General features: G+C 42.6%; 1 protein-coding gene across 1 annotated transcript in view; it reads left to right on the forward strand.

The window, feature by feature from the left end:
- The window catches only part of KDM5A (lysine demethylase 5A), a 2,605,143-nt gene that overhangs the window by 2,011,340 nt on the left and 568,183 nt on the right, over nt 1-25,620 (forward strand). Inside the window, exon 22 of the mRNA XM_044088480.1 lies at nt 1,279-1,434. Within this exon, the coding sequence (XP_043944415.1) occupies nt 1,279-1,434 (156 nt within the window). The remainder of the gene's footprint in view (nt 1-1,278; nt 1,435-25,620) is intronic.

Consider the following 25,620-nt stretch of genomic DNA (forward strand, 5'->3'; position numbering starts at 1 on the left):
TAGACCTGAAGGATGCCTACCTGCATATTCCTATCTGAGAGTCCTGCAGGAGTTACGTAAGGTTCAGAGCAGGGTCCCTACACTTTCAGTTTTGTGCACTGTCCTTTGGCTTATCCACTGCTCCCAGAGTCTTTACAAAGTGTTTGGTTCCAGTCATTGCTTACTGCAGACAGAGAGCCATACACATTTACCCCTATCTAGACGACTGTCTTATTCAGGCGGAAACCAAGGAAAAGCTCCTGCAGGACCTCTCCTTTGTGCAAACCATACTGACGTCACTGGGCTTCATGGAGAAATCCTAGCTGCTACTCACACAAAGGCTTACCTTCCTGGGCACTCTGTTAGACACATCCAAGCAAATGGCCTTCCTCCACCCCCCCAGAAGCAGACTTTTCTGCAGTCCTACTTCCACCAGCTGGCGCAAAAGACCCACCTCACAGCCAGGCAAATATTACAAGCCCTGGGATACATGGCCTCTTGCATTCTTCTGGTACCCCTTGCCAGATTGCATATGTGGAAACTGCAGTGGTACCTAGGAAACCTCTGGTGCTAACACAACCAGTCTCTGGAGCACCAACTACCACTAATTCCTTGCTGAAAGAATGAACCCCTCTGGTGGGCCCAGACTTGCTCCCTAAACAAGGGACTTCCTTTTGTCCTTCGCCCACATAAGCAGACCTTGACCACGGATGCCTCAGAAATTGCCTGGGGTGCCCACAATGGAACTCTGCAAACCCAGCTCTTTTGGGAACAGGAAGTTCTAGGTCTACACATCAGTTTGAAAGAAATGCTGGCAGTGCACAGAGCTATCCTAACCTTTCAAGAGCATCTTTCACCAGGGGTACTCCTAATCAGGACAGACAATACCACTGTCATGTGGTACATCAACAAACAGGGGGCACTCATTCATACCCCCATGTCATCTTGCCATGGAAATCTGGTAGTCAGCATCGAATCCAGGACTGCATCTCTTAGCATTGTTCTGTTTATTATCTCCATGCTGAGTCGATGGTGGTTTGCTTGCAGTTTGGATAGTTTTTAAAAATTTTAATATGATTTGTTTTCTTTTCTGTTAATGTATGAGTGCTTGTATCTTAAGTTGTAATATAATATAATTGTTTAAAAACATGAGATGGATACCACTGCTGAAGACTAGGTGGAGTATAATCAGGAAATTTTAAGTGCCAAATATATGGCACTGCATTATTTTAGAAATAGTAGTGGTCATAAAACCATATGATTTGACTTAATGAATTTGTCTTTCCTTATGTTTTACAGGTGCTGAGCCCCAGGACAGACATTGGTGTATATGGCAGCAGCAAAAGCAAAAGGAAAAAAGTGAAAGAGCTTCTGGAGAAAGAGCGAGACCTAGAACTGGAAAATGTCAGCGAAATAGAGGAGACACCTGAAGATGTCAAAGACCCTGCTTCTGTTGTAAGTCCCAGTATGGCATTTTATGACACCAAGAAAGCAATCCAGTGAAAAGCTGTAAACACTTAACCTAGACTTAAAAACTTTCAACTGAATGTGGTCTTTTTAATTACAACATTGTTAATTTCCTGTATGTGTGTAGACATTTGAATCTTACATTGCTGCTGTGTGGTGAAAATGTGGACATATGAATCTTTTATTTCTATGTGACAAAGCCTGAGTTAGTAATTCTCTAGCCATGCATTGAAAGAGGGGTGTTGCTGGGCATTGTATTTCCCAGGGAGAGTTTGCCATTGGCCACTCAAATCTCCCATCCCCCATTCTCACCACATCCCTGAGATGTTAATTATGGGACACTCCTTCAACATTGTTATGCTGTCTTTTGACTGATTCTTGAGTCTGAGGTTCACTAATGATAAATGTACCCAACTGCAGTTTAATTTGAGTTAATAGGCAAATTTTAGAATCCAATGATAGATTTAGCATTAACAGCTTCCATTGACCGGATAGTGATTTAAACATTATAGTACAAGTAAGTGTTGTGTTGATGTTCTACTGTAGTTTGTCTCCTTGTAATATATTGTGATACAAGATACATATGGATACTCAAATATTGTTATTACAGTTGCGTCCATTTTTTTCAGGGATGTATTTTATTAATTTACTGTTATTTATTGAAAAATGAGTTTAATTTAAAAGTTCATGTTGTATTGTTATTAGAACATTTGAAATGACATACTTTTTTAAAATTTGCTAATCTTTTTTCACATGCAGTTATGTTATCCCTCAGTGTGCAGCACTGCAGCATTTTGTGATAATGGTGAAGTTTTTGCATTTATCATGGTAGCATTTTGTGAGACTGTTGTAGCTTCTTAACTATTCAACTGGAAAACTGATAAATGTTTCTGCTGCCAGATTACAGACAATTTGGAAACCACAACCTTGCTTGATGGGTGGATAGGCTCATCCTTTCCAACAGTCACCATGTGGCATTTTTTTCAGTAGATCTTATGTTTGGAGGTGCATGCACACATTGTTAGTACACACTTAGACATCAAGGACATCAGGAGACATGCACACTATACTCACTACAGTGCAAGTTATGTAAGTAGGGGGCAGCAGCAGGGTATTCATTGGGACCCAGGAGAAACCACCTTAGCTGTATTAAAAAAATGATTGTGTAGTCCATGAAAACACTATAATTTGAGACTGCATTGTGATTTACAGCTCATCGGGCATTTTCATTTTATTATTGTTTCATCACGATTTTGCCTGGAAGGTATTAATTGCTCCAATTAAAAAGTATAAATGTCCTCTGGAAGATGGGAAAAGCCACAGAACATGAAAGCTACTTCCTGTTTTTCTGTTGTTTCTTGCCCTTAATCCTTTATTGTAGTCTAGCTATTCTGACTTGAGGAAAAGTTTGTAGAAATGAAGCGGGAGGAATGCTTGCTAAAGTTCAGAAGAGTACACGCATGACAGCTAATATGTATGTTTTCTGCACCAGAATCTTTAAAAAAATCAGAATTACATTCTCTGCCATTGTCTTTTGGTGAATTCACAGTTGCTGCTGTCATTATTTTTGAATAATTGATGTTCTATTTCTTCTCCATCTCTGCTATTCATACTTCTTAAAAGTCCCCGATTTTACCTCGTATATTTGTCCTGCCACTCGTGCATTTTTTTAATTTTCTGGTAATTAATTGTGGATTATAGCAAGTCATTGTTATCAGGTATTATACATTCATACATATTGTTGAGAAAATGTTTATGCAAAACCTGTTCTAACAATGTTTTAAGTGAACTATAGTAATATTTAAACAAAGTTGTCCCAGAGTTTGAGCTCCCCATTGTTTTTGACTTTGTCCAGAATTATTTAGCAAAGAAGTTGGGAAGTATGCTGCTTCTTCTGCTAGATGAATCCTGTGTATGTGTGTCTGGGCTATGGTTAGATTGTGTGTTGGCTTTAAAGGGCTCAGGAGTGCTTCTTGCTTCAGCAAGTCAATATTTTGAGGTTGTGGACTAGCTTTTGGATTGATTAACTTGCTCAGTGCCTGCCCTACCATTTTTTTTCTTTTACCTTCTCATACTGTTTTTGGAGCTTTAGATTGTGACAGTTTGGCCATTAGTGATTGGAACATGTGATATAAGATAGGATCAGAAAGTATATTGGGGAAAGCTAAACTATAAGGGCTACACATTTGGCAGTATAACTGGGTGAAGGCTTCATAAAAATGGACTGATAAAAATCAACTAAAATGACCATTGAATTGAGAAAACTAGGAGTGAGGCATTACTTAACTGCACAGTCCTGCTTTGAATTGTGTTAACATGGGTAGGCTAGTGGAGAAGGGTAGGCCTGGGAGAATGGAAGCTGATTGTTGGACAAAAAAGAATTCCTAAATGCTGGGTGTACAGCAGAAATCTCTGGTTATTGGACACGCAAATCACCAACAGATAGAATTTACAGTTGTTATCAGTAAGATTTTGCGCTTTTTCCTAGAATATTTGCAGATGGATTTTGCTCCCTTCTTCTGTTATAATTATATTTTGTGATTCTTTGTAACTTTCAGTGTCTTTTCAAATGTCAGGATTTTATTCAGTATATCCATTTGTTGCAGATATAATTCCATTGTTTCTCTGCTTCTCTTTTTTTTTTTCTGGCATTTGTCATTCAAGTGGTTTTGATTCCGCAGTGGAATAAATGCAACCTTGCAATTTGAGCATAGGGAGCAATCCATGGGAAGGTCATTTAGCTTCATAACACTGTGCTGCGGTTTGCCAGTCTCAATTAACAAGGAACTTGCTTGGAAATCATTTCTGAGTGACAACTGTTAGTAGAGGTTGTGTGTGCTTAAAGAGCATTTAACATATTTCCTGATTCCTTGCATTATTAGCTGTACTGCTAACGGAGAGGTTATAATCCACTCTGTAAAATAGGAAGCCTGAGTTATGCTTTTATGCTTTTTGATGATTGATTTTTTTGTCTGTCCACATTGTCTCTTTGACCATACAGTTAGAACAGTGCCATATGAGTACTTGGGTAATGCCATGATTTTAATACATTAACAAAATATTTTGCATACACAAAACGTGTGTGTGTGTGTGTGTGTGTGTGTGTGTGTGTGTTCAGGTTGAAATAGTTATGGAGTTGCAGTATTCTTCAAGGGTAATGGGACAACAATGTGGAATGGTGGGAGTAAAGTTAACACTAATTTTGTTTACATCCTTGGGATCAGAATGTGTAATTATACATCAGTTCAGTACTTGTTGCACATTATTCCTTAATTTCTTGACACAGATGAAGAAAGATTTGCAGTTTCCTTTAGTAGATAGAGTAACCTTAAGCTATTACGCTGTTTTACTTTTTCTAGTTGTGCACAACTTTTTTTATGCCATGTTTCACTGTGGTCTTGAGGGTAGGGAGAGGTTTTTTTTCCTTACAGCTTGTCATTATGTTCCTTATTTGTTGTATAGTTTATTAAAAAGGTAGTTTCAGCAAACAGGTTTCTTCCTGAATTTGCCTCTATATTTGGGGTGGATGGACATTGACTTTTCTACATAGCTATTGGAGTATTGCTAAAACTGGAAATGATTGATAGCCTTCTCAGTTGTGCCCATTTCTTGTGGATTATTGGCAGTTTTTGCCTAGGTCTTCTACAAGCTGAAATAGGTTTGTCCCAGAAAAGTCTCAAAGGCAGTTTCAGTTGGTGCTGGGGTGGTACCACTACACCTGACAGAGAAGATGGCTGATATATGAACAGATTTCACTAGGAAATGAGGAGATGTGAAGTGGGGTATAGGTGAGACCTAGCTGGGTAAGGGTCAAGTCAAGGGTATTTGAGACTTTAATAGTAGTTTGTACAGTTTGCTGTAGTGCATTGGTATTAAAAAATCTAGGAAATGCTAAGTGTATCCATTTTTAGATGTGTAGGTGTGCCACTCGGTGCTTGGATAATTCTACCCTCAAGCAAGAAGATATTTGATTTGATGCTTAACCACTCAGAATATGGCTCTAGGTGATTTGGTCATGTTGACTAATGTCGCCAAAAATGGGTATGGGTAGTTATTGGTCATAAGTGGGTTGAGGACCCAGCCTACTCTGACCCACGCTAGAGACCCGTGCTAATGGTGGGAGGGGTATATGTGCCCCTATTGGCCAGTGTGTGCCCACCATAAATCCCAGTAGCCCTGGGTCAATAAGCTACTGGCTGGCTGGTGTCTAGCTGCCCAGCCTGGGTTACCTGGGATAGCTCTGTTGAGCAAAAGCTGGGCGTAAAACCAACCAACCTTCCAAACATGAACTGAGAATTGCTACACATCTGCTGATCAACTCCCTGCCGAGTACCTACAAAAATCAGCTGATGCTATTGCTTACCCCGTCTCAATACTAATCAATCGAACCATAGTAGAAGCTAAAATTCCCACCATCTGGAAAATATCCTATGTAATCCCACTTAACAAAGGAGGCAGCTCTACTGAATTCTCCAATTATAGGGCAATAGCTATACTCTCTCCACTTGCAAAGATTATGGAAAAATGTATTCATAGACAACTCATGCACCACCTAATCCAGAATCACCTTATGGCAGACACTCAGCATGGCTTCCGTCCACATCACAGCACTACTTCAGCCCTCCTAGCCTTTACCAACACCATAAACCATAATCACAACAATAATTATATATCCTCAGCCCTCTTCTTGGATCTTTCCAAGGCATTCAATATGGTTGATCACCAGATTTTAATCCACACCCTGCAAACATTCTGTCTAGATACTAGAGCCCTTCAATGGTTTCAATCCTAACTGAATGGTCGACAGCAGGCTGTCCTTTGGCAGAACAAACTCTCTAACCTTCTACCTAACACCCTTGGAATACCACAAGGTTCTATACTAGGGTCCTTGCTGTTCTCCATCTTCATTAACGACCTTTATACTGTCATCCCAAAAGTCAGCTGTATCCAATATGCTGATGACTCTACTCTGATTTGCTCAGCCACATCTCCAGTAGAGTTATGGTCAGCTACTCAGACCACCTTTAATACAATAGAAAACTGGCTTTCTGAATATCGTCTGATCTTAAATCCCAAAAAAACTAAAATGCTGTTATTTTCACCAACACATAGGTCTACCGCTTTCACCTTTACCGTAAATTCAAATGATGGCACAATAATCTCCCGACCCCGCTACAAAACTATTAGGTGTCATCATAGACAATAATCTAAAATTCGACCTACATGTTAACCAAACTATCAAAACCATCAATAAAAAACTAGGGTCACTTTACAGAATAAAAGCCTTCCTAACCCCTCCAGCTAAAATTGCCATAGCTCGCTCTCACCTTTTTTCAAACTTTCTGTATGCATCCCCTCTACTCTCGAATTTAAACAAGACTGTCCTTAAACTCTCAATTACCTACAACCACATTGCCAGGTTTGCCACTGGGCTGCCTTTTAGGACACATCATTGCATCAATTTAAATCAGCTTGGGTGGCTTGAACTACCCAGCCTAATCCAGTATAACCAACTGATTATGGCCTATAAAATCCTCTATAATCCGGACAATACCCCTGCACTTAAAAATATTATCACCCCCTATAACAATCCTAGACCGCTTCGATCATCTAACAAACTACTAATTCAGACTAGCAAAATTAATAACACAGCCGGTGACTCTCTCTTTGCAAACTCTGTAAGTAGATCCTGGAACTCTCTTCCAGCTGATATTACCTTACTTTCCATCTTAGGTCAATTTAAGACTAGACTCAGACAACATTTGTCACTTAACTGGCTATGCCAATGTGTCAAGCCTGGCTAACTCTCTCTAGAATGTGTAAAAATCTGTTAACCAGTTTACTGTGTAATTTAATTTAATCCTGACTTGCGCTCAGGATTAACTCTAACCTATGGAACTTGTTTAACTTGCTTACTTATGTAATCTCTGTAAATAGTCTGTAATATGTAATGCTGGTATTATGTAATGCTGTATCTGCTTACCCTTGGAGCTTTTCTCCCCGGGCCTCCTCTGAAAATGGACATGCATCCAGTCGGACTATCCCGGTCAACAAATGTAAAATAGATAAACTTAATGTAGGTTGACTGACAGGATGCAGCTTGGAAGTGGATGACATGATGATACAGAGGAAGCTGGAAATCCTATGTATCCAGGAGACTAGATGGAATGGCAGTGCAGCAAAGCCACTTGGCTTGAGATCCAGGGTCTACTACTTGGGTGGAGGGCAGGCTAGAAATGGTGTAGGAATTGTGGTGAGAGAGACGCTTCAGAAGGCATTAAGGGATATCATCAGAATTAATGACAGACTCATGGCAGACAGACTCCAGTGTAGTGATAGGGCAGTATTCATAATCTCAGCCTATGCCCCACAGCAGGATTGTGATAGTGAGGAAAAGAGTGTATTCAGACAGCAGTTGCAGGACCTACTAGATAAAGCAGGACAACATGAATTGGTGGTGATAATGGGTGACTTGATGGCACATATCGAGACAGAACAGGATATGAGGACTGCCTGGGTCCACATGGGTGGGGCAACAATAGGAATAAGGAGGGAGAAGCCATTCTAGACTTCTGACTGGCAAATGGCTTGATAGTAGCCAACACATGGTTTAGAAAGCGAGACGGTCAAAAGATCACATACAAGAGTAGTCAACATGCAACTCAGGTAGACTTCCTTCTAGTAAGGAAAAGGCACTGGGGCAGAATCCATGATTGCAATGTCATCCCCAGTGAAACAGTCAGCCCACAGCATAAACCACTAGTTGCCACAATCAGCTACAAGCAGTGGTCAGAGAAGGCTGTTAAGGTCAACAGAGACCAGGCTGAAGACCTGCAAGTTGACTGGAGAGAAAGTACAGCAGTTCAAGGAATTACTCAGGGCTCTAAAACCCCAAGAAGAGGAGGAAACAGGTGGAGTTGAAGAATGGCAGCACCTAAAAACAGCATGTGTTAGGACTACAGAAAAGTTATGTGGCCGAGCCAGGTATGGAAATAAGGTACATAAGGAAAGCTGGTGGAGTAATGCAGAAGTACAGGAAATCATCAAAAGAAAAAAGGAGTGCAGGAAGAAGTGGGAGACGGAAAAGACTGACCAGGCTAGGAAGGACTACTGGCTGGCTAACGAAGAAGCTAAGAAAGAAGTTGTAATAGCAAAGAATAGGGCATCGGAGGCACTGTACCAACTTCTGGAAAGTGACGCAGTAAGGGGCACAAAGAAACTATATCAGGTTGCAAGGCAAAGACAGAAAGGTAAAGAAGATAGTCAGACACCCTTCATAAGGGATGCCAGCAACAACCTGCTCGCCAGCCCAAAAGACATCAAAGGCAAATGGAAGGAGTATTTCCAGCAGTTTCTGAATAAAGAAAACCCCCACAGAAGCTGCACTGCCCCAGAAACAGCCTACAGTGAGAGAAGAAGAGAAGCCCGCCCTTGAAGATAGATGCAAGGCAAAGACAGAAAGATAAAGAAGATAGTCGGACACCCTTCATAAGGGATGCCAGCAACAACCTGCTCACCAGCCCAAAAGACATCAAAGGCAAATGGAAGGAGTATTTCCAGCATCTTCTGAATAAAAAAAAAAAAAACACAGAAGCTATACTGCCCCAGAAACAGCCTAGAGTGAGAGAAGAAGAGGACCCCACCCTTGAATATGTAAGAACAGCACTAAGGAAGATGAAGTCAGGGAAAGCAGCAGGCTCAGATGAGGTCACATATATGATAAAGATGCTGGGTGAGATAGGGGAGAAATGGCTTCTGAGGGTACTAATAGCAATGTGGAGAGAAAGGTGTATCCCAGATGACTGGAGAATAAACGTACTCATGCCAGTGTACAAGAAGAAAGGGGACATCCACAACTGTGGGCAGTGCAGAGGTATCAAACTCCTTATCACATTGCATGAAAGTTCTGGAGAGGATGATTGATAAACTGATATGCAGAGTAGTAGAATGTAAGATGGGAGATGAGCAGTTTGGATTCAGATCAGGATGCAACACAATTGACCCGATGTTTGCACTGAGACAGATACTTGAGAAGAAATTAGAGATGAGAGAGTCCAACTGGGCATTCCTAGAGTTGGAGAAAGCATATGACAAGATCCCAAGAAAGCGGATCTGGGCAGTAGTGCGGTGGTTTGAAGTCTCAGAAACATTGGTAGAACTAGTGCAGGCTATGTACAAGAACCCAATGACTCAAGTATGAACAGTGTTTGGCCTCACAGAGGAGTTCCCAGTGGGTGTGGGTGTACATCAGGGTTCAGCTCTGAACCTACTGCTGTTCATGCTGGTGATGGACTACATTAGCAAACTGGTTGGAGGGGACAGATCAACAAAACGGATGTATGCAGATGGTGTGGCAGTACAGGCAGACTCTGAGGTAGAACTTCAGCAAAGGATAGGAGACTGGAATGCAAATCTGAAGGCACGTGGGATGAAACTGACAGTGGTAATGGCAGGAAATTGGGGAAATCAGAAGAAGCTGAGAATAGAGAGAGAAGGGAAGATGGTGGAACAGGTAAACAGCTTCAAGTGTCTGGGAGGAGTAATTGAGGAGAAGGGTAGTCTGAATGAAGAGGTCAAAGCTAGAGTCAGAGGGGCTGCAGCCAACTGGCATAGAGTATCAGGTGTAGTCTATGACAGAAGGATGCCAAAGAATCTGAAAAGTAAGGTGTACAAGACAGTGGTGCGACCAGTACTACTGTTGTACAGAAACCTGGGCACTAAAGGCAGAACAGTTGAAGAAGCTAGAGGTGATGGAAATTAAGTGCCTGAGAAAGGTGATAGGATGCACACTGTTGGACAAACAAAGAAATGAGGACATAACAGCAGAAGCCAAAGTAGCTCCAGTTGCAGAAATGATCAAAGAGAACAGATTACGGTGGTTTGGGCACATGTGTAGAAAAGCAGAAGACAATCTGGTGAGGAAGATTTGGGATAGACATGAAGAAGGTAAGAGGAAGCAAGGACATCCAGCAAAGAGGTGGATGGATTGTGTGAAAGATCTGCGACAGTCAGGCATGAGTGTTAGGCAGGAGTGTTGGACTGAATCGAGAGAGTTGGCGACAGTTAACACAATACCCCAACCCCATGTAGAAAAATGGGAAAAAGGGGGCTGATGATAATGAATGATTTAACCACTCAATGGTGTTAAAGCACTTTCCTTGATCTTTGGGGGGGCATTGGTGGGAATCTGTGGCTAGCAGCAGAGTAAGAGCTGGATTTTTTAATGGTGATTTAGATCTTCAGGAGTTCTAAGCTAGAGTTGTGGGTAATTTGATGAGAAGTGATTGTGTTTCTGACAAATACAGATACTACACAAAAACTGCTACCTCCAAATTGGAAAAACAGGAATACTCTTCAAAAAACACATAGAGCACTACTGTAGCTACCAAGTGTTCTTTATTAACACATTCTGGTACCTCGGCCCCACCGGCCTTCAATGGAATGGATACATATAAATCAGGCAGCTTTTTATAATCCAACACCACACTCAGTTCCACCAATAAATTAATTAATCAATTAAAAAAACATTAATTAACTTTTCTTAAATACACTTCATTGCAAAACAGAGATGTGCCCCCCACATAGTATACACTCACACTTCATCATTAGCAAAATAGCAAAAGTGAACTATACATACATTTTATACAGTGCATTATCAAAATTCCTATAAAAAGTTTATTTATTAAATAATTTCATCAATTTATTTATATTAAATACTAGTAAAGATGTACACTGTCCATAAGAAAATATATGAATTGCAACCTCCCTAAGCCCCAGCATACTAAATAATAACATGAATATTTTCTTTTGTAAACATGTTTGTATTAATAGATATGCTGTACTACTTCACCTTAAAATATTATTTCATTAATCTATATGTGAAATATTGTGCAGTGAAATTATAATCATATTGTAAATGACAAATAAGTAATAAATACCCCACTCTATTTCTAGATTTAAATCTTCCGGGAACAGAGTGCCAAAATAAACTATTAATTTAAATTCTAACTGAACTAATTTCCTTTTAAATTCATTGCCCCCCCAAATTTTGTTCAAAATGTGGCTTTGCCAGTACACTAAAGAAAAAACTATCTAAGTGACCTCCATGTGCACTGCAAAAGTGCTGTGCCACTGGACTATCCAGTCTGTTATTTCTAACATCTCCTAGATGTTCTAAGATTCTGAGTTTAACCTTTCTCTTTGTCTGTCTCACATACCATTTACATGGTATGCATCCACATCCAATGATGTAGACCACACCACATGAATTACAGTTAAACTCATTTTTTTTTTTTTTTACAAAGAACTTTTTCCCATTGATAGTCCATCCATCCACATTTTTTATTTTTCCACACACCTTGCAACCCCTACATGGAAATACACCCTTCCTTTCTACTACCTCAGTTTTATTTCTCGTCCTTAATAGTTCTCTCAAATTATTAAACTTTCCATATGAAAAAACAACCTTCTCAGGAAACAAATTACCTACTACTTCATCACCACAAATAATAGGCCAAAGATCATTGACTAACTTTCTGAGTGCCCCAGAAGAAGGGGAAAATTTACTAACAAAAAACAGGGGTTCAGCTTTCAATTCATGCAAATTGTTATTATCAATAGCTTTCCTGCCTTGAATTGACTTTCCATTTAATCTCTGAAATCCCCTTTTACTTCCCAATTTTTCTAGGGCCTCATTAATACATTCCATGTTGTAACCACGTTTTAACAACCTATCCTTGACCAATGCAAACTCCCTCTCTAAAATCTTTACATCAGAGGTATTAGTTTGTATTCTTTTGAATTCCCCATATGGTAGAGACTTGATCAAATGATCAGGATGAGCACTACCTGCTTCCAGAAAACTGTCCGCTGTCGTTTCCTTATGGAAAGGTTTGTACTGCAACAAGCCATTCCCATCAACATAAAATTCAACATCCAGGAATTGCATACATTTTCTATTTGCTCTATAGGTGAACTATAAACCATATGTATTACGGCCTAACAAATCCATAAACTGATCAAATTCACCAATATTTCCACTACATACAAAAATCAAATCATCTATAAATCTTTTAAACATAACAACCTTATTTTTGAAAAAATCAGTTCCATAAATAAACATATTTACAAAATGTGACATAAACATGATTGCATATGAGGGGGCAAAAGCAGCCCCCATTGCTGTCTCTTCCAATTGTAAATAAAAATTTCCCTCAAAAACAAAATAATTATGCATCAGTGCAAACTCTAAAAGTTGACAAATGTATGTAGTTTTGGGTCTTTCTTCCAACATTCTCATAACTGCTTCTAGACCCATTCTGATATTGATATTGGTGTATAACGAGTTTACATCCACACAGGCAAAATACAGGTGAGGGTTCCATTGGATTTTCTTAACTTCTTCTAACACATGAGCCGTATTTTTGATGTAAGATTGTATCCTTGGAAGATATGGTTTTAACTGGGAATCCAAAAAAATCCCAACATTTTGTAAAAACGAACCCACCCCCGAGACAATAGGTCTACCAGAGGGGGTTTCTAGACACTTATAAGAGGCATAGGACTGAAGTGATTTATGGATTCTGCTTTTTTCTGATTCTTCTGATGATCTGGATTTGCCCTTATCTACTTATGAGGATTCTGATGCAGAGGACTCCATTCCCCTTTGCTTCCCCTCCAGAGGATTTTTCTTTTGGGGAAACCTTACATACTCAGAGGAAGTATTTCCACTAGGAAAGCCAGGATTTTTCTGATTCAAAAAAGAGGCTTAAGGATTTCTTACTCCTACCTCAGCATAGGCCTTTAGCTATTCCTCCTGTACTAGATATTGTTGATGATGCTTTTTCGGAATCTAGTTTGGCCCCTGATTCCATGCCTCCTGCTCCCAGAAAACCAGACAGATACTACAGGGTTCCTGAGTCACACACATTTCTTTTAAAAAAATCCTATTGCGGATCCAGAGACTATTTCACAGGGGCCCAAGGGCATTAAGGCTTTTACTGCTAAAAATCCTTCCCCTTCTGATAGAGATTCTAGGGTGCTGGATAGATGGAGTAAGAAGGTTTACACTTCTGCAACCTTGGCCATTAGGGCTTTAAACTGCCAGTTTCATATGTTAAAGTATCAGCAACATGTTATTGGATTGCTTAAACAGAAAATTATGTTGATTCCTGACTGTGTGGAGAATAAAGAATTACAGGATTTAATGCATTCTGCTGAACAAGTTGGAAAACATACTTTGCAATGGGGTTTTGATTCATTAGAGGTCTCTTGCAGGGCCGCTGTTACTGGGTCTGTGCTCAGAAGGCATGCTTGGCTTAAGGAGCAATCTTTGCCTGATCATGTTAAAGCTAAATTGTTGGATGCTTCCGTAAATCAGGACCGCCTGTTTGGCAACAAGGCTGAGGAAGTTCTTAAAAAGATGGAAGGTAAAGCTTAAATCTATGCAAACTGTTAAAGATTTCTTACAAGTTCAGCCTCCTAGATTTAGTAGGCACTGGCCTTCTAAGAATTGGTCCTTTCCAGCCTCTTCCAGGTCTTCTCAAGCCAAACCCAGACACAGCAAAAACCCCAGGTTTCAGTCCCAGGGGACACACAGAACTAAGCAGTGGGGGGCCTTCACTTCCAAATCTGGGAGTAATAAGACTCCCCCCTATGGTAAACTGTCCCAATGACTTCCTTTTAAAATTTCCAAGCACTTATCAACTGGCTGCCCCTTTGGGGGGAAAGATTGTGATTGCTCTTCATGCAAAGAACTGGGAACTCATTACCCAGGACAAATGGGTTTTAAATATAGTGTCCCAGGGATGCAGATTTCACTTCCATACATTGCCAACACCAAGCGGCCGGACCTACCCCCACAGGCCCCAAAACAAGTACTTTTTCTCTTAAGCATGGGGGCTGTTCAACTGGTACCAGAAGAGGAAAAGGGACAAGGATTCTACTCAAGACTTTTCCTGATACCCAGAAAAGACAATTCATGGCGTCCTATCCTGGACCTGTCTACTCTAAACACCTTTCTGGAGATTCCAAAATTCAAGATGCTGACTCTTCAACAATTACTTCCTGTGGCTGGCAAAGATGCATGGTTGACAACACTAGATTTAAAAGAAGCATACCTGTACATCCCAATCAGGGAATCTTGCAGAAGATACCTACGCTTCAGAGCAAGCTACATGCACTATTAGTTCTCTGCACTGCCCTTTGACTTATCTACTGCGCCCAGGGTATTCACAAAGTGCCTAGCTCCAGTTATTGCATTTTGCAAGCAAAGAAATATTCAAATATACCCATACCTGGATGATTGCCTAATTCAGGCAGAAAGCCAGGACATACTTTTGAATCATCTGGCCTTTGTACAAAGGGTTCTAACTTGTTTGGGGTACACCATAAAGGAAAAGAAATCACACCTGGTACCCTGTCAACAAATTATATTCCTGGGAGCAAGCTTGAATACAACTTCCCAGTTGGCCTACCTCACGCCAGAGAAACAAATTCATTTGACAATTTACTTCAAACAAGTGGCCACAAAGACCCTGCTATCTCCAAGACAAATGCTGCAAGCCTTGGTGTTCATGACCTTCTGCAATCTTCTAATTCCATATGCAAGTCTGCATATGAGGAAACTACAGTGGTATCTAAAAAGCCTATGGTGTCAACATTCTCAGGATCTAGAAGCAATGATTCCTATAATGCCTTGCCTACACCTAGAGTTCCTTTGCTGGGCAGAGGCCTGCCACCAAAACAAGGGATTGCATTTCACACCACCCCCTGCCGCCCAAACCCTAACAACAGACACACCAGACTATGCATGTGGGGCTCACCTGGCAGGGAAGTGCATTCAGGGCAAATGGAACCCAAGTCAAATGCACCTGCATATCAATCAGAAAGAAATGTTAGCTCTACAGAATGCTCTGACAGTCTTCAAGGACCACATTCTTCCAGGGCAACTAATAGTAAAGACAGACACCACTGTTACGTGGTACATAAACAAGCAGGGGGGCAGACATTTTTACCCCCTCTGCAGACTAGCCATGGCATTGTGGAACACAGCTTTGAGCTACCAGGTTAACTTACAAGCTCAATTCCTGCCAGGAAAGTTAAATACACTGGCAGATGGACTAAGCAGAAACCTCATGGACCCACACAAGTGGAAACTGGAACCAAGGATTTTCAACATGTTGACAAACAAATGGGGAAGCCCAGATATAAACCTGTTTGCCTCTCCCCAGAACTACCAGTTGGACAAATTTTGTGCAAGGACTCCCCAAAAACAAGCCTGGAATGTGGATGCTCTGTCATTCAGCTGAAAAAACCTATCAGTCTATGCCTTCCCCCCCTCTGTCTCTGCTCTCCAAAGTACTACTAAAAATCAAACAGGACAAACCAAGGATGATTTTGATTGCTCCAGACTGGCCATGCCAACACTGGTACCCCCTCCTGTGCAGTGTGTCACGGTTATCCCAATGGCACCTGCCTCAGACTCCTTCCCTGTTGTCTCAACAGTTGAACCAGATTCTGCACCATCAGCTTCTAACACTGAACCTTGCAGCCTGGCTAATTACATAATCTCTCCTTTACCCATCCCTCAGTAAACCTGTGATGGATATCATTTTAGAGGCAAAGAGGCCTAGGACTAGAAAATCCTATGCTGAAAAATGGAAAAGATTCTGTGCCTGGAACCAGTCTCAAGGGGTGAGCACAGCAGCGTTCAGTTTACCTCAGATTTTACAATACTTAACTGAGATGCTTCACAAGGGCCTGTCTTTTTCCTCCATTAAAATCCACGCCTCAGCTATTTCAACTCATTATAACACAGAACCCCCCCTTCTCTCATCCATTGCTCAAGCAGTTCTTCAGAGGGGCCAAAAATTTAAGACCACCCAGGACAGCTCCAACCCCAGCCTGGAACCTTAACTTTGTTTTGGAGAAACTCACTCTACCTCCTTTTGAACCAGCTGCTTCTGCAGACCTAAAATTTCTTTCTTGGAAAACAGCTTTCCTTTTAGCAATCACTTCAGCTAGAAGGGTATCTGAATTACAGGCCCTTATGGCAGTGGAGCCTTTCATCATCTTTCATGCAGACAGGGTGTCCCTCAGAACCAATCCATCCTTCATGCCCAAGGTGGTATCCAGTGAGGCTCTTAATCAGTCCATTCATTTGCCAACCTTTTTTCCCAATCCACAGAACAAAGGGGAATGGGATATTGCATTCCTTAGATGTGCACAGACAACTCAGATTCTACTTGGACAGGGCTAAACCTCAAAGGAAATCTGAACAACTGATGGTAGCATTTGCTGCAGGGGCAGAGGGGAAGGCTATTTCAAAGCAAACCATTTCTAAATACATAGGCTATTGCATTCATTTCTCCTATAAGCACCATGAAAAACCTATCCCCGAGGGGATCAGACCTCACTTCACCAGGGCTGCATCTACCTCTACAGCCTTTCTCAGAGGCTTCCCTATCAGGGACATCCTAGAAGCTGCTACCTGGAGTTCTGTACATAATTTCACCAAGCATTACCATTTGCCAATTTTCTCTAAATCTAGAGCTGGCTTTGCCACTGCAGTCTTGCAGGGCCTTATAGCTGGTCCTAATGCTGTCTAAATTCCTCCTCTCAACCACAGCTTTGGGAATCTACCCAAGTGTAATGACTGCAACAGTGAAACACGAAGAACATAGTACAGTTGTGTACACTTACCATAAATGTAGATGTTCGAGTGTATTCACTGTTGCAGTCCTGGTTACCCTCCCTCCAGCCCCCCTAACTTCTTTTGGCTATACCTCTACTTTCCTTTACTGTGCTTAAAAGCCTTTTTGGTGTATTTGCTTTTTTGTTGGAGGTATATCATTGTACTTTTATATTTAATTGCTCCCCATTTGGGGGGCACCTGACATCTGGGGCAAGAAAAACTGATGTAATGGCATTGGCTGCATGTTTTATACCCCTGATGACCTGACGTCATGGAAGAAGAGACAGCAACTGAAGCAGGACCCAAGACTTTGTTAATCAGGCTGACTGAGGGCTACCTGCAAGCAGATAGCCCCAAATGTAATGACTGCAACAGTGAATACACTCAAACATCTACATTTATGGTAAGTGTACACAACTGTACTATACATTTAATGTCAAATAACAAAAGGCTGGAAAAAATAAAAGAACTTTAACAAAGCTGTTCAGGTGAACGGAAACTGAAAAAAAATCAGAGGTTGAAATGAAAACAATGCTGGCTAAGCCTGAGGCTTCTCAGGAAGAGGTGTTTCAGAAACTAGTTGGAAGACAAAACATGCAGGAAAAAATAAGATTTTCTGTTGTACAAGAGAAGCTAGAAGGAACAGATTGCATTAATTTGACAAAAGTATAAGTAAGCAACCGGACTGATTTTCCACAGTAGGCTTTATTAACTGAGAGGGTTCAGCATGTGTATGATAAATATCTGGTCATGAGAAAGCAGCCAAGATCTTTACTAGTAAAGTTACAATCATATTGGATGAAAGAGTTGCTCTTGACAAAATTGTGGTAAAGGTAAAAGTATTCAAAATTGGGAACAGTGGAGCGTTTGTGAAAAAAAAATCACTGTACACCAGACAAAAGAGAGAAGTTTATCCCAGCAGTCAGGGAGTGTCGAGAGGCAGATGTGAGATTCAAACTGTTTTTTCCAGCTATCTTCAGAATTTTTTTCCTGAAAGAGCAAAACGTTTTTTGATGCAGAACAGGCTAAGGAGAAAATAAAATATCTGATGTTGTAAATCTTTATTCATTCCTTACTGTTAGGACTTCAGTTCCATACACGGAACCAACATGGCTGGTACCAAGCTCGCGCCAGCCAAAATTTCTCTGCTAAGACCTACACACAATGCCCCTCTCATAATCTCTTCAGATCTCATTTGCTGCGTTCCTCGTCAGACGTGCCAAGCCTTCTGTCAGCTAAGTGTTAGCTTTTTTTTGGTTATTTCGAGTTTTTAGTGTTTGTTGAACAGTTTTTATATTCTAAAGCTATTTCTTATCTCTGTATCCTTCTTTTCCTGAATAAACCCTACCCAGTACCTTGGTAGTTGTTTCGTACCATTGTTGGTACTACTTCCTCTCTCCCTACCCTACTAGGCCCTCCTCTTACCTTTTTGGTATTTCTTAGTACCATTGTCGGTACCTTTTTTTCCTGCTATCTGTACAAAAAAAATGCTGTCCTATCTCTTGTTGCTACTTATAGTTTGTTGTGTGGTACTGCTAGTGTGTTATAATGGCAGATAAGGTTAAGCTTGGTTTCAAACAGTGTGATAAGCGCTGGTGCAGACGTAAGATGCCCAATTCTGATGGCCACGCCTGGTGTGTTTACTGTTTGGGCATTGACCACCTTAATGTTTCTTGTGACATTTGTTCTAGCTTCAGCAACCGTACGTTGGCTGAACGCAAGAACAAGCTGATTCTAAAGGGTATGCTGAAATCACCCTTTGCGGATGCTCTTTCTGGGACAGAGGTCTCACCACCTCCTAAGCATAAAGGCGTAAAAAAGCATAAGGAGAAATGGAGTCTTTCTGTTCCAGCATCCCCGTCCTCCTTGGAACCGAGTCGAAACTGGACTTCTCCTGCACCGTCGGCACAGATAGCTTCGGCACAAAGGTCCCTGTCTCCTCCCTCGGTGCCATCTTTGAATCTGACTCCGACTTTTTCCACTGTACCAGCATTGGCACCATCTCTTACAGTGCCGACTTTGTGACACAGACTCCGAGTACTGTACCTGCATCTGCATCATCCCCAGCCACAGTGCCGATGTCTTGCACGGCTCCACTAGTAATGACACCTTTCATTCCAAAGGTCGAGCACCTGCCCAGAACTAGGCACTCTTCATCTTATGACCCCCTTTTTGGGACAACAATTTAGCCCCTTTCTTGAGAGACCAGACTCCCCATCGGCAGTGCCCTTCAGATCCACCAGGGGTCTTTCGGAACAGGATGTAGTGAGGGTTGTGGACCAGCTTTTAGCAGCTAGAGGAATAACCACCCAGACCAGGTTTTCCCTTCCTCTTGGAGTGGAAGCTCTCATGGCGTATTCTACTGTTTATCCTCCTCCGACCCCCACTCAGGTTTTGGAGACTTCGGTATCGATAGCCATCCCAGTGCATACTGTCTCTGCTCCAACAGCGGGGGCTTCCCTGTTGGCACCGATTACTCTTGGCGCCATGGCTCCTTTGGGACTGGTGCACTCTTGGAGCAGTGATTGGCCTGTCGGCACAGTGGCACCTAGTTTGGCACCAATTTTCTTCTATGGCGCTGTCTACAGCCATGGCTCTCCCGGCAGCTGCCAGTCCTTTCAGAGCTCCTCACCTGGAGGCGGGCTCCTCAGGGCGGGTTGTGACCCCGGTTACTTGGTCGTCGTCCTCGGTTCCGGGCTGCCATCCCTCCATGGGCAGGCCTGCTTTCCAGGTGATGGAGAAGGTCTTTGCTTCAACAGACTTCCATTGGCATTGGAACCAGAACCCCCCCTCTAGCATGCAGGTGTCCCACCCTCCTACTCTGGAACTTCGAGCACAGGAGCCACAAGACCTGCCCTTCAAGGGAACCCTTTCTCTAGAGTACTCCTCAGAAGACCCCACTGGGGAGCCACCCCAGAAGAAACTTTGCAAGAGGAAGCATCTTGATTCCCCTGAGGAATCCATCACTGAAGACACTGATTGTGATGAGGGAAAAGGGTCCCCACGGTCTCTCTCGGAAGACATCTAATTTGGAAACATTCTCGAGATCCTCAAGCAGAGGGGAGACTGGAAGCCCGCCAACCCTTCGGAGGAATCAGTGTTTTTGCAGGCTTTCCATGCTTGACCATCTACTTCCTGGGTAACCCCACCAGCAGATGAGCTCATTAGACTTATTGTGCAGCGTGCCTGGAAGGCCCCGGACAACATAGAACCCGTCCCCCAGAGTCCATATAAAATTCTGTCCACTCCTGAAGACCAACCCAATTGGTCCAAACAGCTGGTAGTCGATTCCATGGTTGTAGCAGCGGCCACCAAGAGGGAACTGTCAGAAGACAGTTCCACTGCTCATCCCCCAAACAGGTAGTCTTGGGCTGTGGACAGACTGAGGAAGCGCACCTAAGCTTCAGCAACCTTTGCCATTCGGTTGCTGAATTACCTGGCACACTTTACTCGCCTCCAAAGTGACCTAATTTCAGAAATGTCTGCCTCTTTGGCGGGGGTACTGCCTGAGGAGGTGCATGATACTGTTGCCTCTCAGCTAGCTACCTTGGAATCATTCTCGAACTCCTTGATGCACTTGATTTCTCACACTACAGAGGGGGCAGCTCGGGCAGCCGCATCAGGCATCATTATGAGACGGCATGCTTGGATGCGTTTGTGTGACTTCATGGACCCTTTTAAGTCTTCCTTTGTCAATGTGCTTGTTGACGACTCTTCCCTTTTTGGTCCCTAAGTAAAGAGAGACACTTTCATGTAGTGAGAAGGACAGAAGGACCTTGTCTGCTAGGGACATACATTTTTCCACCCCCCCCCAGAGATCCTACTTCAGGAATCAGAGGGGAGGAAAATTGTGGTTCAAGAAGTCCCAAGGATCTTTTCATGACACTCGTGATGAGCAATCTCCCCAGAGCAGAGGGGGCAACTCATCTGGAAGACACCCCTTTTGGGGCAGAGGGGGTCCATGCAACTAGGACACTAGAGATTTCTTCTCTGGCCGACCCTTCCAGCACTCCTGAACAGCGGCCCGATTGCTTTCTTCTGGAAGCAGTCGGGGTCGATTTTCTTTGCACCTACAGGCCTGGCAACTCCTAACAACGGATGCATGGGTGCTGAGAATAATATCCGGGGGCTATCATATCCCTTCAACCTCACTCCCAGACCTATAAAACAAATCTCTGATGTCCCACCCGGTCAGAAGGAGGCTGCAGCCTTAAAAATCGAAAAGCTGCTAAGAAAAAGAGTCATCCAACCAGTCCCACCAGACCAAAGAGGATCCGGCTTTTACTCAAGGGTCTTTTTAGTTCCAAAAAAGACAGGGGACTGGAGACCAGTCCTGGATCTCAGCTTGCTAAACAAGTTCATCAAACCTCAAAAATTCCGGATGGTCATGGTACAGTACATTCTCCCATTTCTGGGGAAGGACAACTGGATGTGCTCCATAGATCTCCAGGACGCGTATTACCACATAAAGATGGACAAACGCTCCTGGAGATTTCTCCGTTTCCGGCTGGGAGCCAGTCATTATCAGTTCAGGGTACTGCCCTTTGGTCTCTCGACAGCCCCCAGAGTGTTCACCAAATGTATGGCAGTCGTAGTAGCTCATCTCCAACGACAAGGATTCCAGGTGTTTCCATATCTAGACGATTGGCTTCTTACAACCACGACCAGGAATCTTCTCATTCTCAGTTTCTCTTCCACTCTAGGCCTTGCTCTTCGCCTAGTTATCACAATCAGCATGGATAAATCACACGTCTCCAACAAGAGCACTAGAATTCATTGGAGCAATTTTCGACACAACATCCTGTCATGCTTCCCTTCCTTCTCACAGGCTTTCAAAAATAAAAAAACAGATTCAGGTCCTCCTCCCGTAGACTTTTGTACCAGCACACCATGTACTACAACTATTGGGCTCTATGGCAACAACCATTGCCTTAGTACCACTGGCGAGGTTGCACGTGAGACTATTACAGTGGCTCCTTTCATCACAATGGTCGATCTTAACCCACCCACTCGACCATGTGATATGGCTTACAAATGTTTTCAAGAAAGAAATGCTATGGTGGATGAACCTGGATATACAAATCTGTGGTGTCGACCGTTCTGTCTTCCCCAGCCCAGGGCCACGGTGACCATGGACACTTCCCTGTTAGGGTGGGGGGGGGGTCATTTCCAGGGAAAGACAGTCCAAGGCAGCTGGTCCCCCATGGAGGCCAAGTTGCACATAAATGTCCTGGAATTGAGGACAGTTCTCTTTAGTAATGCAAGTGTTCTACACATCCCTCCCTTCCGGGACCATTGCAATTCAATCGGACAACATATCACTCGTCTGGTACATCAACAAACAAGGCGGAACCAAGTCATACCCCCTGTGTTGGGAAGCCATGAGAATTTTTCATTGGACGATAGCTTCCAACCACTTTTTCATAACAACGCACATTCCCGGGAGTTCCAGTCTTATTGCAGACAGTCTGAGGAGGAACATTTTGATGCCTCATGAGTGGTCTCTCAATCCAATAATAGCAAATCAGGTCTTCTGTCATTGGGGCAGGCCCTGCTGCGACCTGTTTGCTTCACCCCTAAACAAATGCAGAAGCTATTTTTCCCTGATCCCCCCTCAGGAGGAGTCACAGAGGGATGCTCTGACACATGATTGGCCCCTGGGTTTACTGTATGCCTTTCCCCCATTCCTCCTCATCCCAAACCTTCTACAGAAAGCTCAAAGGCTGAGAAGCAAAGTGATCCTCATTTCTCCTTATTCGCCCCATTAAGTTTGGTTCCCATTCCTATGGCCTCACCTGATTCACAGCCTGTGGATCCTGGATCAATCCCAAGATCTGCTGTCTCATCCTCAGGGACTGATCCACTCTAATCTCCACAGCCTCAAGCTCACAGCTTGGTTTTTCCACTTCCGATGATTGCCCGTCTTCCTGATATTTCATCTCCTGTTTGCAAGATCCTTCTGGCTTCGCACAAACTGTCCACCAGAAAAAATTATTCCAGTAAGTGGACTAGGTTCTCTAGATGGACCAAATAATATAACATAGACCCCTTTTCCATGACTATTCAGAAGATCCTTCAGTACCTCACTACCCTGTTGCACTCAGGAGCTTCAGCATTGACAGTTACAGTGCATTTAGCAGCTATTGCAAACTTTCACAATGGAATTGACAGTTCTTCTGTTATGTCACACCGACTGTGCAAAACCTTCATGAAAGAAGTATTACATACTAAACCTTCTGTCAAGCCTCCTATAGAACCATGGGACTTGACGTTGGTGCTTCAGTCATTAACGAGCCTTCCATTCCAGCCTTCTAATTCCTGTGATATCAAATTTTTGTCTTGGAAAACTCTACTTCTAGTAACCCTCACCTCAGCAAGAAGAGTATCTGAGTTGCAGGCCTTGAGTGTCAAGAGACCTTACTTGATTTTTCATAGGGAAAGAGTGTCCCTACATACTGATCCTACCTTTTTGCCCAAGGTCATGTCTGTTTTTTCCATTAATCAATCTAATGACCTACTGGTTTTCTTTTCCCACTATTTAAATAGAGGGGAATACCTTCTGCATACACTCGATGTTCATAGGCCACTTTGTTTCTACTTGGACTGAACTAAATCTTTCAGAAAAGTGGATCAATTGTTTGTGGCCTTTGCAGGACCCAGAATGGATAAGCCTGTTTCCAAAAAGACTTTATCTTCTTGGCTCAGAAATGCCATTACATTCATCTACCGTCATTACAAAGTGTCCTTACCTTCCAGAATTAAGGCTCACTCTACTAGATTGATGGCTACTTCAGTGGCCTTTCATTTTAGAGCCTCTATGGATGATATCTGCACAGCAGCCACTTGGGCAAGACCTTATACCTTTATCACTCGTTACAAATTGGATTTGGCCTCCCCAGGACAAGCATCATTTGGTTCTGTGGTGCTCAGGAAGGTCTTTTCTTAGGCCACCCAGGACTCAAGTAGCTGGGGACTCGGTTCTAACAGTAAGGAAGGAAGAAAGATTTACAACATCAGATAAAGAAGTTATGTCTTACCATAACGTTCCATCTGTGTTGTAGATCTTTATTCATTCATTACTTCCTGCCCTCCTTCCCCCTGCCTGGACTCCTGGTGGACTTTAGGATTTCCTTATTAGTTAAGGTATCTGCTCAGACAGAGCCTCCTATTATCACTATTATTACATCTGTACTATTATGGTGGACAAACTCAATCTGAAGAGACTATGAGAGGGGCATTGTGGGTAGGTCTTAGCTGAGAGTTTTTGGCTGGCATGAGCTTGGTACCAGCCATGTCGGTTCCGAGGATGGAACTGAAGTCCTAACAGTAATGAATGAATAAAGATCTACAACACAGATGAAACGTTATGGCAAGACATAACTACTTTTTATCTAACAAAGAGTGATACTCCATACAGAAAGGGGCAGTGCTTTTCCATCTTTTGACAATAACAAAGCCCACAGAGGCTTTGCAAGTGAAACCTTTTCCATTGTTCCAAAAGAAAATGCATGAGAGAGAGAAAAAAACACAGGAGTTGACTCCGAGTCAGGAGGGCCTTGGACTCAAATCAGAGACTGGTGTTGGGAAGACAGAGATGACCTGGAAAACTAGCAATATTGTATACTTAATGAATAAAAAGGGAGACTATAAAGTGTCACTCCTGTGACTATAGGAATAGATATGCGAAAAGTGACTTTGCAAGAAGAAGAAAAAATGCTTCTGGTGAATGAACTGGAAGGGCATATACCCTACTTTATATGGTATTCTACAGCAGGATTTATTAATTGAAAGATCAAATCAAGTGTATGCTCCAAACCTGGCCATGAGAAAGCAGCCAAGACCTCTGTTAGTAAAGATGCAATCGTAACATCCGAAAGAGCTGATCCTGACAAAACTGTGGAAGAAGGGAAAAGTATTAAAAATTAGAGACAACAGAGTGCTTTTGGATTTCATATCTCACTCAGCCACATTCACAAGGCTTTAGGATCTGAGTTTCGAGCTCCTCCCTTTTCCATAATCCATCATACCTTCACTAACTCCTCAGATCTCGTTTGGCTCCATCCACCGCAGATGTGGTCCACTAGTGTCAACCTTCTGTAAGGGTTATGAGTTAACAATTTCAATACTTTGCTTCCTTTTGGCTTCTATTTCTTTAACTAAAATATAACACTTTTCTTGTTGTACTCTGATCATTCTTTCCTTTCTATACCTCCTTCCCAAACTAGTTAACAAGTGCATTTGGATCCCCTCCCCCTCGCCTCCTGCTGTCACTTTCCTTTTCCCAGCTCTGTATGGAGGCTTCGGTTCTTGAGTGGACTTCGGTCTTTCTCCTCTGGAGGCTTCAGCTCCAAGGGAGGATAGGGGTGCATCCCCTGGTCCATCAGCCTTCCGGGTAGCAGAGAGGGCTTTCTCTAGGCCAAGAGATATGACTTCTCATCCTCCAGAGCTTACCCAATCATCATCTCATCTAAGCTTTTATT

Source organism: Protopterus annectens, chromosome 11.part0 (assembly GCF_019279795.1).
Source record: "Protopterus annectens isolate FY-2018-M chromosome 11.part0, PAN1.0, whole genome shotgun sequence".
Lineage (NCBI taxonomy): Eukaryota > Metazoa > Chordata > Ceratodontiformes > Protopteridae > Protopterus > Protopterus annectens.